This window comes from Lutra lutra, chromosome 10, assembly GCF_902655055.1.
Source record: "Lutra lutra chromosome 10, mLutLut1.2, whole genome shotgun sequence".
Taxonomy (NCBI): Eukaryota; Metazoa; Chordata; class Mammalia; order Carnivora; family Mustelidae; genus Lutra; species Lutra lutra.
In genome coordinates, this window is record NC_062287.1 from 103168827 (window position 1) to 103185042 (window position 16216).

A 16216-nucleotide genomic window follows, 5' to 3' on the forward strand; every position below is an offset into this window, starting at 1 on the left:
ACAAGTAGTTCACTCCTTCTCATCACCCCACTTGGGCTCATGCTCACTCTCGCTCTCTTGCTCTCTCCCTCAAATAAATAAAATCTTTTAAAAGAATAAAATAAAGTAAAATAAAATTAGCCTTCTGAGGATCCTAATGGTAAGCCCATAATTTCCTGTGTCTCCTGGACTAAGGCTGAACTATGAGCCATGGTCAAAGATTTTCCTAGAGTTACTGAAGACCCTCATAGATCTGCCAAGGAATGTAACAGTGGTTCAAACTTACCAACCAGCTTTCTGATTTGTTCCAACTAGTTCACATGCTCCCTGGTGAAGGCCAAGCCCAACCCTGGATGAAACAGCTAATTGGGATGATCCTGAAATCTCCAAACTGCAGACAAAAAGCCAAGCCCCTGTCTTGCCATGTGATCAGGCTCAACAATCACTAAAATACTTCCCCTGGAAACTCCTAGGCTTTCCCAAAACCTGTTGATTTAAGATTCAGGCTTGCACTCAGAAACCTGGGGAACCCATGCATGATGATTACCATCAACTACAAATTATTTTTAAGGAAAAGTCTGGCCTTCCTGTGGATGTTGACTCCATTCAGGTAGCCTTCAACTCTGTGTTCAGTAATAGGCTGAACTGACATCTTTCCCTCCTACTTAAAAGGAGCAGGATGAATGGGATACTACATCTACTCCAGATTTAGTTAATTTAGCAAATCAGCTCACCTGTGCCATTGAGAATTCAACTAAAAGGAAGACTATTAAGAGCCGTAGTTTTCAGTTCCAACAAATGGGGTCCCCTAAACAAAACTCCTCCTGGCCTCTGGTATTATTGGGAAAAGCCAGGACGTTGCAAGAAGGATTGTTACAAATGTGCTCCAAGTGTCTTCATCCCTCTGACCAGCCTTTCCAATGCCCTCCCAAAGGACTCCGAGGAAATACAGGGGCTTTCCCCAATCCTTCTCTTTTTTTTTTTTTTTTAAGATTTTATTTATTTGACAGACGGAGATCACAAGTAGGCAGAGAGGCAGGCAGAGAGAGGAGGAAGCAGGCCCCCCGCTGAGCAGAGAGCCCAATGCGGGGCTTGATCCCAGAACCCTGGGATCATGACCCGAGCCGAAGGCAGAGGCTTTAACCCGCTGAGCCACCCAGGCGCTCCCCCCCCCCCAATCCTTCTCTTAAGCAGCTTGGAGAAACAGCTCTCCAGATTGGGAATGAATCTCTTCCTGTCCTTATTGACCCCAGAGCCACACTTTTGGTGCTCAACCTCACTGTTATTAAACCCCTGCCTTGGGATTCTGAACCATTTGAAATGGTTCAAATGGAGGGAGTCTCAAACCTCAACAGGTTCCTATCTCTAAACCTATCCCCTTTTGGTTAGGTCTCCAAAGAGATACTCCTCCTTTTCTCCCCAGCATTAATCAATACCCTTTGAATTAAAAGACTCCTCAAGGCATCAAGTCCATAATTAAAGATCATAAGGCTGGCTCAGGCCCTCCTCATCCCCTGCTCTAGTCCTTGTGATATTCCTCTGTTGCCTTTGAAGAAACCCAAAGCCATTGGTAGAGATCTTTCCAGGATCTCTAAGCCATGAACAATATTGTTATCCCTCATCACCCTGTCTTTCAAGCCCCAATATTTTGTTAACCTGCATCCCCACTGATTGATTTATGTAGCACCTTCTTTAGTACCCCTGTTAATAAGGCCAATCAATATCTGCCTCCACATGGGAAAGAAAGCAATATGCCTGGACAGTAATACCTCAGGGTATTACCTAAAGTATTTCCTACTTCTCCCAAACCTTCAAAGTGAATTTGGATGAAATAGAGCTGCCTGGAGGCTCTACTTTATTACAACATGTAGATGACTTACTTCTCTGCTCCCTTTCTAAGGCCTCTTCACAACAAGACAGCATCCACCTGTTAAAACTTTTAGACTTAGCAGGCTGCAAACTGTCCAAGGAGAAAGTGCAGTTTGTCTGAATACAGGTTTGATATTTGGGGTACCTGATTTCACAACAAAGCCTACCTTTAGATCCAAATAAGCTCCATGGCTTCTTGAACTTCCCCAAACGCAAACTAAGTGCCAATCACAAAGTTTTCTTGAGCTGGCTGGCTACTGTCAAAACTGGATTCTAGGGGCGCCTGGGTGGCTCAGTGGTTTAAAGCCTCTGCCTTCAGCTCGGGTCATGATCTCAGGGTCCTGGGATCGAGCCCCACATCGGGCTCTCTGCTCAGCGGGGAGCCTACTTCCTCCTCTCTCCCTCTCTGCCTGCCTCTCCGCCTACTTATGATCTCTGTCAAATAAATAAATAAAATCTTTAAAAAAAACTGGATTCTAAAATCCCTTATGGCCTAACCCCTATATATTTTATTTAAAAAAACAACAAACTTGACCCTATTTTTGCGGAAGAGCAAGATAACTTAGCTTTTAAAGCCCTAAAGGAAAGCTTGATCAATCTCCCTTCTCTTGGACATCCCAATTATCAATGTCTCTTGTTCCTTTTTGTATTTGAAAAAGGAAGGGAACACCCCTGGGGTACTCATCTGAAACATGGGCCCCACCATTGACCCATAGGGTATTACAGCCAACACCTAGAGCCTGTGGCACAAGGATGCTCCCCCTTGCCTCATAGCCATTCCTACCAACACCATTTTCCTCAAGACCATTGAAGAGATAGTCATGGAATCCTCTCTAAAAATCTTGTACCCCATGGAGTTGAAGCCCTCCTGAATGCCCATCACACTCAACATCTTGCAGCAAGTTATCTAAATCCTCTTACTAAACATGCCTCATATAATTCTTGCTGTAACTCTTTGGATAACATGACTTTTTGTGGTTTACCAATGGCTCCTTTTTAAGAGTAATGCAAATGCTAAATATTATGTGGGGTATGCTCTTGCAACTCCTTTTGAAATCATTGAGATGGCACCTTTGCCCTTGGCTACCTTGGCCCAGTGGGCTGCATTGTATGCTCTTGCTCAGGCCTGCATTTTTAACCAAGGACAAAACTGCAAATACTATGTTAAGTATGTTAGGAGGTAAGCTTTTGGAGTAACTCATAACTTTGGGATGCTCTGGAAATAGTAAGGCCCCCTCATTTCCAACAGGGACAAAATTTTAAATGGTTTTTATGTCCGGGAATTATTAGGTGCCATACTCTTACCAGCTGCTTTAGCTATTATCAAGATCCCTGGCTATCCCAAACTTGATTCCTGGAGGCTAAGGGAAACCACCTTGCTGATATTTCCAAAAATGTGCTTTATATACCCCAGCAGGAGAAGGGAAGAATTTCTCCTTGCCCAACAACAGCCCAGCCAATGAGAATTCAATAAAAACAGCCCCTCCCAGCTTTCTCCTCTTCCCTATAAAAGCAAGCCCCTCCACTCTGTTCTCCAGACTTGCTTATTGTTCACCACAATTTGCTTTTCCCAAATTGATTCCTCCTCTATTCTTAATTTTGCTGGGGAAAAAATAGCTCCTTTGGTTTTTAAGATCAACAACAGACCAAAAGGCACCTACTTAAGATGTACAACTCAGTGTTTTGATATATGGAAATGATCATAGGGGGAGACTGCATAAACAAAGGTAGGATCTGTTATTTCCTATAACTGCATGTAAATCTACAATTGTCTACGTAAAATTTTCAATTAAAAAAAGCACCTGTCTATGTATATACTCAGAGATTCTCTCTACACTCCTGCCCTGTTACCAGGAAGGGAGCTGAGACACATACTAGAGACATAACGCATCTTGGGCATTAAAGTTCTACAAGGTCTTTCATAAGGTAATCACATCCTTCTAAAGTGAACACATCCAAATTGAGTTCATCCTCTGACTCTATAATATTAATAAGGTAATGATTACCAGAAGATTGTCCCATCCAAAGCCCACATCCCAATGGTTGAGAGCAGGTGTCTTTAAGTTAGTCCAGCTTGAGTAAGAATATGCACCTCACCAATTACAAACTCTCATAAGTATGTGACCCAGTGCAAGGTCCTTACCGTGACCTTCTTCTGAACCTCTGGCCTATTGGCCACCCCAGCACTGCATTCCCTCAACACCTGCTGCTTAGTTAGCTCTAGCACAGAACTCAGGATCCTGTTTCCTACTCCCTCTTCTCTTTCTTCCTATCTCCCCCAAAAGGTTTATGTTTTACTTATTATTGTGTCCCCAAGATCAGCATCAAGTGAATATAGTAAAAAACACATTAAAAAATGCTGAATTCAGACCACTCAAGGATTTCACATTGTTTCTCAATCATTTCTGCAACTCACATTATTGGTTTAAAAAAAAAAACTGATTCATTTTTACTCTCTGATAACATGACTCCCTAAAATTGACAGAAGCCTATGATGCTGATTCAGACCATGCGTAGACATCAAAAATGCTGGAATGAAATGAAACACATTATTTAACATATCAAATCAGTATGTATTTGTTTACTTATTATGCTATGTATAGCTGCTGGAGGTTTTTTTAAATCTTAGATCTTAAAATTTTAAACTAGAAAAATGTTCCTATCATGATACAAATCTCAGTCCACAAATCAGAAGTTCAAAGGTGCTTTGGTGAGGATTTTCCCAGAGCATCCAAGAAACAGCCAGGAGAGCTTTGTAACTAAATGAGAAGAAGCAAGGAGGAGCGAAGTAGCAGTTGAGGTCAGAGAGATCATGGGGCCACAGGACTTGGCACTAGGACCCATTATAAGGATTTTGACTTTCCCATTAAGTAAGATAAAGGGCATCAAAAAGCAGAATAATCATGTTTTAACAGAATCACAGGGGCCCTCTGATGAATAGACTGAAGAAGAAGAAAGACAAAAGCAGGGAGACCAATTAAGAGGCTGCTGTATTAGAAATAATAAAGACATGATTTAAGCTAGTAAGGGTGGGGTTGGTGAGAAGTTGGAAAAACTCTGAAGGTTGAGCAAGTAGGATTTGCTGGTGGATCCAGTGTGGATTTCCTGGCTACTTGTGTATCCTGTGAGAACTTGGTCATCAACCCATCAGTTCCTTCACTTCCCACCTAATAACCCCACGGAGTCCCGCGGTCCTTTTAATACTTGTGTGTCACATGTCAGGACTCGCCCTGTGTGGGTGACACTGCCTGAGGAAGTCATTCAGAATCCCTAAGAAAAGATATTTATTTCCCAAAAAGAAAATCACTAAGAGGAAACACCAAGGTTAAAGGGGGCCTCTGGCTAAACCAACCTAACGAGATTGTTGCTGAGGGGATCAGATAGGGAGGATGGGAGATTCTGGCTAACCTGACTTAGCAGGATTGTTGCTAAAACTGCACAATGCAGAGGCAGACATGGAGGTTCACAAGTCAAGTCCTGCTTAGAAAATTCAGGGGTGGGTGCCTGGGTGGCTCAGTGGGTTAAAGCCTCTGCCTTCAGCTCAGGTCATGATCTCAGGGTCCTGGGATCAAGCCCCGCATCAGACTCTCTGCTTAGTGGGTATCCTGCTTCCCTTCCTCTTTCTCTGCCTGCCTCTCTGCATACTTGTGATCTCTGTCCGTCAAATAAATAAATAAAATCTTTTTTTAAATAAATAAATGAATAAAAAGAATATTCAGGGGAGCCTGGGTAGAGTTTGGCCAAGGACAGAATTTTTTTCACTGCTAGAAAATTTTAGGCCCTGACAAAAACGTGTGCTCCTAAGTGTGTGTGCCTAATTATGTCCTAATTATGTCCCCCGGAAACAACTTCACCATCAGCAGATGTTTTCCACAGCCACATCCAACTATAATCCCTCTGATAATTCTCACACCAGTTTTGGGATTAAGGAATTGGTAAATAGGGTAGGGTGCTGTGAGTCACCATGGGAGAGACCAGAAAATACTATTCCCTGAGTCTGCCCTTTTCCACGTAAAGACAGAAGAGCAGCCACTGAAATTCGCTGGCCTTCAGAGGGGTATGTAACACAATTTCCTGAAGCTGGAGAGTTCCCAAAGTTCCCATGAACATAACCTCAGGTGGAGTCCTTGACAGAAGTTTGGAGACTTAGGTAAGAAATATATAACTCTACATGAGTGTGTGTGCCTGTGGTGTCTGGATGTCTGTGTATAAGAGTGACAAATAAAAGTGAGAAAAACTGAAATCTAGAAATAATCATTAATATTCACAAATACATTTTGACTAAAAATGTGATATGTACACAAGGCGCTGTGTTCCAAGGTTCACCTTCAGTGACAGCACAGATAAGAAATATTAACCAAAAAAGGCATTGTGAGATGAAAGACCAGGAAATAAGTTCAGTTTGGAATTAGAGAAAAGGCCTTTTTGTTTTCTGGGACCCCCTAAATTACGCAGAGGGATTTTTTGCAGGCCCTGTTTCCCCTACATGGATGTCCTCAACCCAAAATATATAGAGGTATTTCTTTTGTTAAATTTAAAACTAGAGGGAAAAATAAAATATTCCAAACCTTTAGAAAATTTGAAAGAACTGTACAATAAACACAAACCCTTCCTCGGGTTTACCAAAAAATAAAAATTTTCAAGCAATGATTTTCTTTCCATGCCTTCATGTTTGCATCCTTTCTTTCCAGCCAATCTTCCCACCTATAGGAAACTTTTTTTTTCAATTTTATTTATTTGAGAGAGAGAGAGAGAGAGAGAGAATTAGCATACCTGTACATGCAAGCAGGGAGAAGGACAGAGGGAGAGAGGGAGAGAGAATCTCAAGCAGATTCCATGCTAAGCATGAGGCCCAACTGTGGGCCTCGATCCCAGGACCTTGAGATCATGACCTGAGCAGAAGGTGGATGCTTAGCACACTAAGCCACCCAGACGCCCCCTACAAGCAACTTTTATATATTCCTGTTGCCCCCTAAAGCTAGAGCTCCCTTTTCCTCCATTCCTTTGTGCCCCAAACATTATGTGACCCTCTCCATGAAGATTTCTCGTAGTCTGTAGTGAGAAATCATCCTTGTCTTACATGTAGCTCATCTATCTTCATCACTCTTAAATCACTGTTAGATTTCCATTCTTTTCCCACTGGTTGTATTTCTTTCTCTCAAATAACCTAGAAGTCAGCTGATACCCCATCAATATTTGCTAAACAATCGGATGGATTAAAAATAGGAAAACATTGGAGGCAACTGGGTGGTTCAGTTGGTTGATCCTCTGACGCTCATTTCAGCTCAGGTCATGATCTCAGGGTGGTGAGATGGAGTCCTGTGTCAAGACTCCACGCTCAGTGGGGAGTCTGCCTGAGGTCCTCTCCCTCTGCCCCTTCCCCCACTCAGGTACACGCACACTCTCTCTCTCTCTCTCAAATAAATAAATCTTCTTTAAAAAAATAAAAATAGGAGAAAGATGGAGAACCTGGAGGATGTTGCCTGAATTACCAAAGGCAGTTTGTGAACATGGGACATATTGCTAACAGGCCTGACTTTGGGTGTGAGGTAGCTTCTCCCCTTTCGTGTAGATAGCCTATTATTTACATGGGGAGTCCCTGTGGAAGACTTTCATAATTAGGTTGGATCTCCTCAATAACAACTGAGTTGGTGTTTTCTGATGATTATCTTCTCCTCTTTAAACTAGTCAGGATTGACAACTGAGCTATCATTTAGTTCAACCCACCCCATTTACCGATGATGCTCCAGTATTATGGCTACCCAGCATAGTACTCACTGTAACAGGTAACCAACCTTTATGCTGACACTTCTACACTCCTACATATCATATTTAGTTCACCTATTCCTCACAGCTTCCCTGTGAGATGAGTATTATAAGGCCCCATTCCATGGATGCAGAAGCGAAGTCTCTCATTTGCCTAAGTCACAACGCCAGGACTTGAGCCCAGAAAGCTCTCACAGCAGAGACCATGCACTGGACTTCTCTGGTTTGCTAAGATGATGTCAGACAGGAAGCTAATCAGGCAAGCTCTCTTCTTGCTATCATACACTGTCACCACGCTCTGGGCCATTCTTCCTGCCACTGAAAGAAAGACATCTCCCATTTTCCTCAAAACAGTATGCTCTGATGAAGCTGTTTTAAGAGAATACATATTCTGGGAAATATGCAGTCCCTCCAAAAGCTTGTCGGACTATTTAAAGACTCTGTTGTGTCTGTGAGAGTAACTGACCCAGGGTTTTTCTTAAAGATAACACACATATAATCACATTTATTATGGATTACAGATTAGGCAATGCTCTAAGTATCGATGGCTTAGCAGAGATTAGTTCATTTAATCCTCACAAAAATCATATGAGGGAGATGCTGTTTTTTCCAAATACTGATGCAGAGACTCAGGCCAAAGGGGTGAAGTAATTTGCCTGTATTCACATAAGCAGTAAGTGCCCAGCTGGGATTTGAACATGAGGGTCATGACAGAGCCCCCCAGGAACCGGCTGTATGCTACGATACCTCTTGGTAGCTTTTTAGGCCTTCCATATTAAATAGACTTTGGCCAAAACTGCATACAGGTAAAATAAAGCTTGATGGGAACATGAGCAAGTGAAAAGAATTATCTTTACTGGAAATGAAAAACACACCCAAAAAAGTCAGAGGGAAGTGATGTTCACCTTTCTGTTATTTCTGATTACGGTTAGAAAAAGGAAATAAACTGCAAAGAAAGAAATTAAGGCCTATTTCAAGGATTCGTGAAAGAAAAAGAAAGGAACTCAAAAACAGGAAGATTATACCCGTAAGTATACATTTCACCTTGTAAGAAACTCCAAGCTGTTTTCATACGTGGTCGTGCCATTTTTTGTTCCCACCAGAGTTCCAGTCCCTGTCCATTTTCTCCTATTCTTGGTACATCTGTCCTTTTTATGTTAGCTATTCTAATAGATGTGTGCAGTGGTTTTAATTTACACTTCCCCAGTGATAAGTGATGCTGAGCATCTTCTCGTGTGTTTATTTGCTATCCCTATATCTTCTTGTCGAAGTGTCTGTTCAAACTCATTTATCCCTTTGTGTTTCATTTGGGTTGTTTGTTTCTTATTATTGAATTTTAAGAATTACAACCACTCTACTCCCGGGTACTTATCCAAGAGAAGTGAAAACATATGCCTGCAAAAAGGCTTGTAAATGAATATTTATAGCACCTTTAATGTGTAATAGCCAAAAACCTAAAAAAAGCCAAATGTTCATCAACAAGTGGATGGATAAACAAACTGTGGCTTATCCTTACCATTAAAAGGAAGAAAATATTAGTGACCACAAACACATGGGTAATTTTATGAGTGCAAAAAAAAATAAAAAAGGAAGTCTATGTTATAAGATTCAATGTATGGAAAATTCTAGAAAATATAAACTACTGTATAGTGACAGAAAGCAGATAAGTGTTTGCCTGAAGAAAGAGGGGCAAAGGAAACATATAACAAAGGGTCACAAGGACACTTTTGGGGTGATAGATATGGTAACAATCTTAAATATAGTGATGTCATGGGTATATGGTTATATCCAAACATCAAAGTACACACTTCAAATATGTGAGTCTATTGTATGTCAATGATGGTGCTATAAAAAAATAATAATAATTTTTAAGAAACAAACTACAACAATGAACAGAAGAGAAGATATGAGATGACTTACACTTTTATTTTCATAGCTGAGGAGCTATTCAACATGCAGGGGTTTTGGTACATAAAATGGTGTAAAATAAAGGTGGAAATAAAGAAGACTTGTTAAGCAAGAATAGACCAATAGAGGAGAATTTCATGACTAAAATTTTCTCATTTTTCATAGAATTAAATTTGCAATTTAAGAAAGGGAGGAGTGTTTCTATGGAGATCAGTCCAAAGAGAACCATTTTGCAGATAGGGGTTCTTAAACCATTTAAGTGGAGCATGCAATCTGAAAAGAAACCAAACAGACATATTGCCTTACCCACACACCAAACTGACCCCATTTTTATGTCCTTCATGCCCCAGTAGTCCCTTTCTGAATATTTAACATCTACCTGTTTATCTTGCGTCCTTAGAACTTCTATACTTAGAACGTTGTTTTTATGCCACACCTAAAATATTTCTAATTTATAATTAGATGCATGTTTGTGTCATTTTCTACACATTAGCAATAACCTCAGGACAGCTTTTCATGTGGTAATAGGAGCACACTCACTTTCAGACCTAATACCTGACTCTGTCTGATATATTAAGGGACAGTGAGCACTTTCTGAAATAATACTTTTCATTTTTCCAAAGCTACACAAAGAAGAGGAAACATGATTCAATGGAGTTGGGAAATAGCACAAGGGTAATAGAATTTATATTTCTGGGACTTACTCAGTCCCAAGATCTGAGCTTAGTCTTATTTCTTTCTTTGTGTTTGGTGTACATGATAACTCTTCTGGGAAACCTACTCATCATGGTCACTGTGACCTGTGAGTCCCGCCTTCACACCCCCATGTACTTCCTGCTCCGCAATCTAGCCGTGCTTGACATCTGCTTCTCCTCCACCACTGCTCCCAAGGTCCTCGTGGACCTTCTGTCGAAAGTAAAGATCATCTCCTATACAAGCTGCATGACACAGATGTTCTTCTTCCACCTTCTCGGTGGGGCAGACATTTTTTCTCTCTCTGTCATGGCCTTTGATCGCTACATGGCCATCTCCAAGCCTCTACACTACGTGACCATCATGAGTAGGGGGCAATGCACTGCCCTCATTGTGGCCTCCTGGGTGGGGGGCTTTGTCCACTCCATCGTGCAGATTTCCCTGTTGCTGCCCCTCCCCTTCTGTGGACCCAATGTTCTTGACACTTTCTACTGTGATGTCCCCCAGGTCCTCAAACTCGCCTGTACAGACACCTTTGCACTTGAGCTCCTGATGATTTCCAACAATGGCTTAGTCACTACCCTGTGGTTTATTTTCCTGCTTGTTTCCTACACAGTCATCTTGATGATGCTGAGGTCTCACACGGGGGAGGGAAGGAGGAAAGCTATCTCCACCTGCACCTCCCACATGATCGTAGTGACTCTGCACTTTGTGCCCTGTATCTATGTCTATGCCCGGCCCTTCAAAGCCCTCCCCACAGATAAAGCCATTTCTGTCACCTTCACTGTCATCTCCCCACTGTTGAACCCTCTGATCTACACCCTGAGGAACCAGGAGATGAAGTCAGCCATGAGGAGACTGAGGAGAAGACTCATGCCTTTCGTGATGGAATAGTGTAAGAATCTTCAACCTATTCATCACCAAGGACTCCTACCATTATTTTTTCTATAGAGTCATATTTATATACTTGAATATATTGTCAATAAATCAACTATACTGACTAGATAACAATTTATTTTCCTATTTAAGTTAATAGATTACTAATGACTCAAGCTTCTGGTAAGCATGAAGTGATTAGTATTATAAGATTGAACTGATTGTGTATTTTTATTCGAGGACAACTACATGGCAGGTAAAGAAATTGATTGAATCCTTTTTCAAGAGGCAAGTTAGGGGCGCCTGGGTGGCTCAGTGGGTTAAGCCTCTGCCTTCCGCTCAGGTCATGATCTCAGGGTCCTGGGATCCAGCCCTGCATCCGGTGCTCTGCTCAGCAGGGAGCCTGCTTCCCCCTCCTCCTCTGCCTGCCTCTGCCTATGTGTGATCACTCTCTCTCTCTCTGTCAAATAAATAAAGTCTTTTTAAAAAAATAATAAAACAAAAACTATTTTTAGAAAAGAGGTAAGTTAATAGAAGCCTAGACATGAGTGATTTGCTCAAGATCTTATATCAAGTAAATTGTAGAGATCAGTCTTCAGACACCTAATCTACTGCTCTTCCTTCACATGACTGCAATGTGTTAATTACCAGAACTGTCTATACCAAACTACAATCCTGTTCCAGGAAAGATCTTATGATCAGTGCTTCTGTAGGACATATATATGGATACATATGGCCTATCACAGAGTATGAAATTTTCTCAGCCCAGTTAAACTCCATATGGGCTCCTGACCTTCTGAGAACCTCAACAGTACATAATGGTCGTCCTCCTAGATTCCTATCAGTAATGAAGAACTTGGGAAGCTTTCCCCTTATGTCCTAAAAGGATTTATCTCATGCCGAACCAGACATGCCAGATTCACATTCTCAAGATAAATTTAGACAAAGGCAGAACTTCAGGGATCCTACATGAAAAACAACCCATTTTCACTATTGAAGAACTGATTTTCCAGTCTCAGATTAGCTTCACCTTGGAGGATTTTCGTTCTTGCCCCCAGGAAGGAAGAGAGGAGGTGTTAAAGAAGGTAAAATTCTTTTTTTTTTTAAAGATTTTATTTATTTATTGGACAGAGAGAGATCACAAGTAGGCAGAGAGGCAGGCAGAGAGAGAGGAGGAAGCAGGCTCCCCACCAAGGAAAGAGCCCGATGTGGGGCTCGATCCCAGGACCCTGGGATCATGACCTGAGCCGAAGGCAGAGGCTTTAACACTCTGAGCCACCCAGGCGCCCCAGAAGGTAAAATTCTAATCTGTCTGTTTTTCAATCTGTTGGTGTTTGGGAAGAGGTGGTACAGGTTAGTGTTTTATCTGGAAAAGCCTGGTAAAGAAGTAAAGTAAAAAGTAAGTATTGTGACCTGGATCCAATGTTTATCTCTGCTATCCATCAGCTGTGTGATCTTGAGCAAATTATCTTGTCTCTCCATAGGTTATATTTCACTATACAAAGATACTTATATTATGCATCTCATGGAGTCACTGGTAAGGTTAAAAGGAGATGACATGTGTGAAACATACAATGCCTAGCAGATAGTAAATGTTCAGTGCAAGGAAAATGTCATTCTCAATGTCACCCTTACTGCTCTGCCTAACACACATTCAACCTCCCATTAGCCTGTTACACTCTTCTCTTATATGGCCCATATTCCTCATTACTAGGGGGGAAAAAACCCTGATGGGATAAAAAAACAAAGGGATGTACATTGAATTCAAAGCATCTATCATCTTAAAATTTCTGGCTTTCTGTCACCACAATAGCTTAAATAGACACTCTATAGCTGATAAGTTACAAGGCTGGAGAGTTTCAGATCAAAAGAAGATAATGAGCCAAAGATAAACCTTAGCTTTGAAAGTGAGATAAGGGACCAGACCAAAAAATCAGAGTCAGTAAGACAGAAAAGAGCCGGAGGAGAGTTAGCCAAAGGGAGTTGAGTGTTAAGGCCGGACTTCAGTTTTATCTGTCATCATCTGGGCTGGCCCCATAAGCATTCACTAACTAACTGGCTCAATTGCTTGCCATTTCCTGTCACCTGATCAATCAATTCTAACTTTTCACAATATTAACCTACATCCTCTAGCATGAAAATTCCAAGAATAATTCCTACTGGTCAAGTCACCATTCATAGTCCTGCTCCATTACTCAGGTAGCTCTGTTCTCAACAGCCCTTGGGCTTTTCCTTATGAAACTGCCTATAAAAGATACATACCACAAGCCACTTTATAGTCCATTTCATGCAAATGTGTCCTTTCCTTTCCATCTTATCTCTGGTGACTTACTCAAATCAGATTGTTATCACTATGTCAGAATTGGATGGCACCAAAGATATATGGGGTCTGATCATTGTATTGCAGAAGCATAATCCCCAAGGGCAAGAACCCAGAAACCGCTGCCACACCATTGCTCCTGACACCTCCTCAAACCATGTCAAAATGTACAACATAACCTGATCAGTAATTCAGAGGAAGGGGAAAGCGATAGCATTTGATTACATGAACATACGTCATTTATCTGAATGACATCAAATCACAGCTTGGACTGCAGGTTTTCCATTTAAATCAGTTTTTATTATTTCTTTTTTTTTTTAAGATTTTATTTATTTATTTGACAGAGAGAGATCACAAGTAGACGGAGAGGCAGGCAGAGAGAGAGAGAGAGGGAAGCAGGCTTCCTGCTGAGCAGAGAGCCCGATGTGGGACTCGATCCCAGGACCCTGAGATCATGACCTGAGCCAAAGGCAGCGGCTTAACCCACTGAGCCACCCAGGCGCCCGTTTTTATTATTTCTTAAGTTCTACCACTAAGAACCATAGAAAATTTAACAGACTCTGGGCGTACATATATAGCTTTCAAATTACCCTTTCTTGCATTGTTCCCTGAATCAAACACGTTAGTGATAAACATCTCTGGGTACCCATGAACCGAATAATATAAAATGATGTTGAAGTAATTAAACTGATGAGTATCAAGAGCTGTCACTGTGCTACCTCCCTAGGTGTTAAGTGAACTAGGAACCTCAGACATATAGTAGATTAAAGTAATCGCATGGGGTGGGGTGAAGGGGTGCCCTTGGCTGGCTCAGTTGGCAGAGCACGGAATCTTGACTTTGGACTCGTGAGTTTGAACCCCACATTGGGTGTAGAGATTAATTAAAAATAAAATTGTTCTTAAAAAATAAAGTAATCATACAGGGGCAATGTACATATTGTATTAAACAGAAACTGCACAGATAAATCTACACTGTCCAGTCTCTGAGAGTTGTCCTATCAGTAGTCACAGGGCTTTGATTTTTCTATGGATGCTCTTTCACTTAAGTTTCATTTCCCAGCTGATTGCAAGCAAACGGATTTTGGTCAGGAGGAAGACTGCACGGTCCTGGTGTGGTTGAACACAATGCTATCTTCTTGAGCCAAAGAGGATAATGCTTCCTCCAGAGAAAAGAGCACGTCCTGAACATGTACTGGGACCTCGGCATTATGTGTGAGATGGGGGCAGAGAAGAGATGAGGGAGAGGAGAAGGGCTTGGTGACATTTTAATGACTCCCACAGGAACTCCACAGAATTGGCCACTAAGCTTTCCTTGTTCATAACCAACAATATTCCCTTTGCTCATTCCTATATTGGGCTTGTGGCTGAGGGACTAATCGAGGGAGCTGAGAAACTGTAAGGCAAAGTTGAAGAGTCAGTAGGATGTGATTCCCTGAAGCTGCCTTTTCCCATCTGAAGGAAGAAAATAACAAAACCACTAACCTTGAGGTAGGCTTTGCATTAAACATAGAATTTCCCCAGAACCTACTTCTTCTAAGATGCAGTTGGAGCATCATAAGAGGATCAATTTCCCACTTGGAGACTGAAGTCAGTTAGTACTGGTATGTGTGAACTTCTGAAACTGAAAAGCTGTCAGTGTTGATTTTTCAGAAACACGGCAAGTGTATAAGGATGTTCCTATTGAAACCAAAATTCTGATGAAGCAAATCACTCTTGGGAAAAGGGAAAGTGGGGCTTACAGAATACAAGAAGAAGGTGAGTTGGCTTCAGGGATGGGACATATTCTGCTTGGTGGAATGTTGAGGTTCAAAGTGTTGAAGGTAGTTGAGAAGGTGCTAATATCCCAGCTCTCAGGAGGGTGACTGCCATGGAGAAACAGTTCCAAATCAATATTCTTGAATTCAGTGTATGTTTCTTGGCTGGGAATGGAAATTTGGGGGTTTTGAGTAAGGTGTTTTAATGGCTAGCTTATCTACACCCTCATGTACTAATGAATATGACTCATGCTCTTAAAACTTCTGGAGATTCAATTAAGAGTAGAGGCTTTTCAGTATTGGGAAAAAGAAAACTGTGACATGAGAGCTTTAACTCCATGTAGAGATTGGGGCAGCCTTTACCCAGTGGGAAGCTGGGGTACGAAGGTGACCCTCTAGCTACAGACTCTGTCCAACATATGTGACAAGCTTGTTTCCTAAGGATGGTCTCCTTCGAGGTGATTTCTGAGAAATTTTTGTGCTCTGTATCTCGACCTTGCAAAAAAACATAAGACTTATTTCTTTGTCCATTCCCCTTCCCCACTCTGCATTATGCATATGTTTCAATCCTATATGCACAATCTAATGCTCTCAAAGTATCCTTCCCAGTCTTCGTAAAAAGCATCCAGGGCGCCTGGGTGGCTCAGTGGGTTAAGCCACTGCCTTCGGCTCAGGTCATGATCTCGGAGTCCTGGAATCGAGTCCCACATCGGGCTCTCTGCTCAGCAGGGAGCCTGCTTCCTCCTGTCTCTCTGCCTGCCTCTCTGCCTGCTTGTGATCTCTCTCTGTCAAATAAATAAATAAAATCTTTAAAAAAAAAAAAAGACAGCATCCATTGGAACCCACCAGAGCCTTTAGTTCCAAGAAGAATTTATATTTAAGGTGATGCTACTCAGATCTCACTTCTGCACCTTGCCCTGGAGCAGAGCATGTAGTTGATGAAGGAGCCTCCAAAGACGGCAAAGTCTGCTCTTTCAAACTCTGCTTTTGTCCCCTAGTCACTCTGATATCCTCTCACAGGAGAGGATGTGTGGTCTCCTAACACCCATGT

General features: G+C 41.7%; 1 protein-coding gene across 1 annotated transcript; it reads left to right on the top strand.

The window, feature by feature from the left end:
• The first annotated feature begins 10173 nt into the window (after positions 1-10173).
• Positions 10174-11109, top strand: LOC125079131 (olfactory receptor 4D11). Its single transcript, XM_047692559.1, has one exon. It carries the CDS (start codon positions 10174-10176, stop codon positions 11107-11109), a length of 936 nt encoding a protein of 311 aa, XP_047548515.1.
• Positions 11110-16216: the final 5107 nt, after the last annotated feature.

Coding starts and splice junctions, on each gene's coding strand:
- LOC125079131 (XM_047692559.1), top strand. CDS start 10,174: ATGGAGTTGGGAAATAGCACAAGGGTAATAGAATTTATATTTCTGGGA.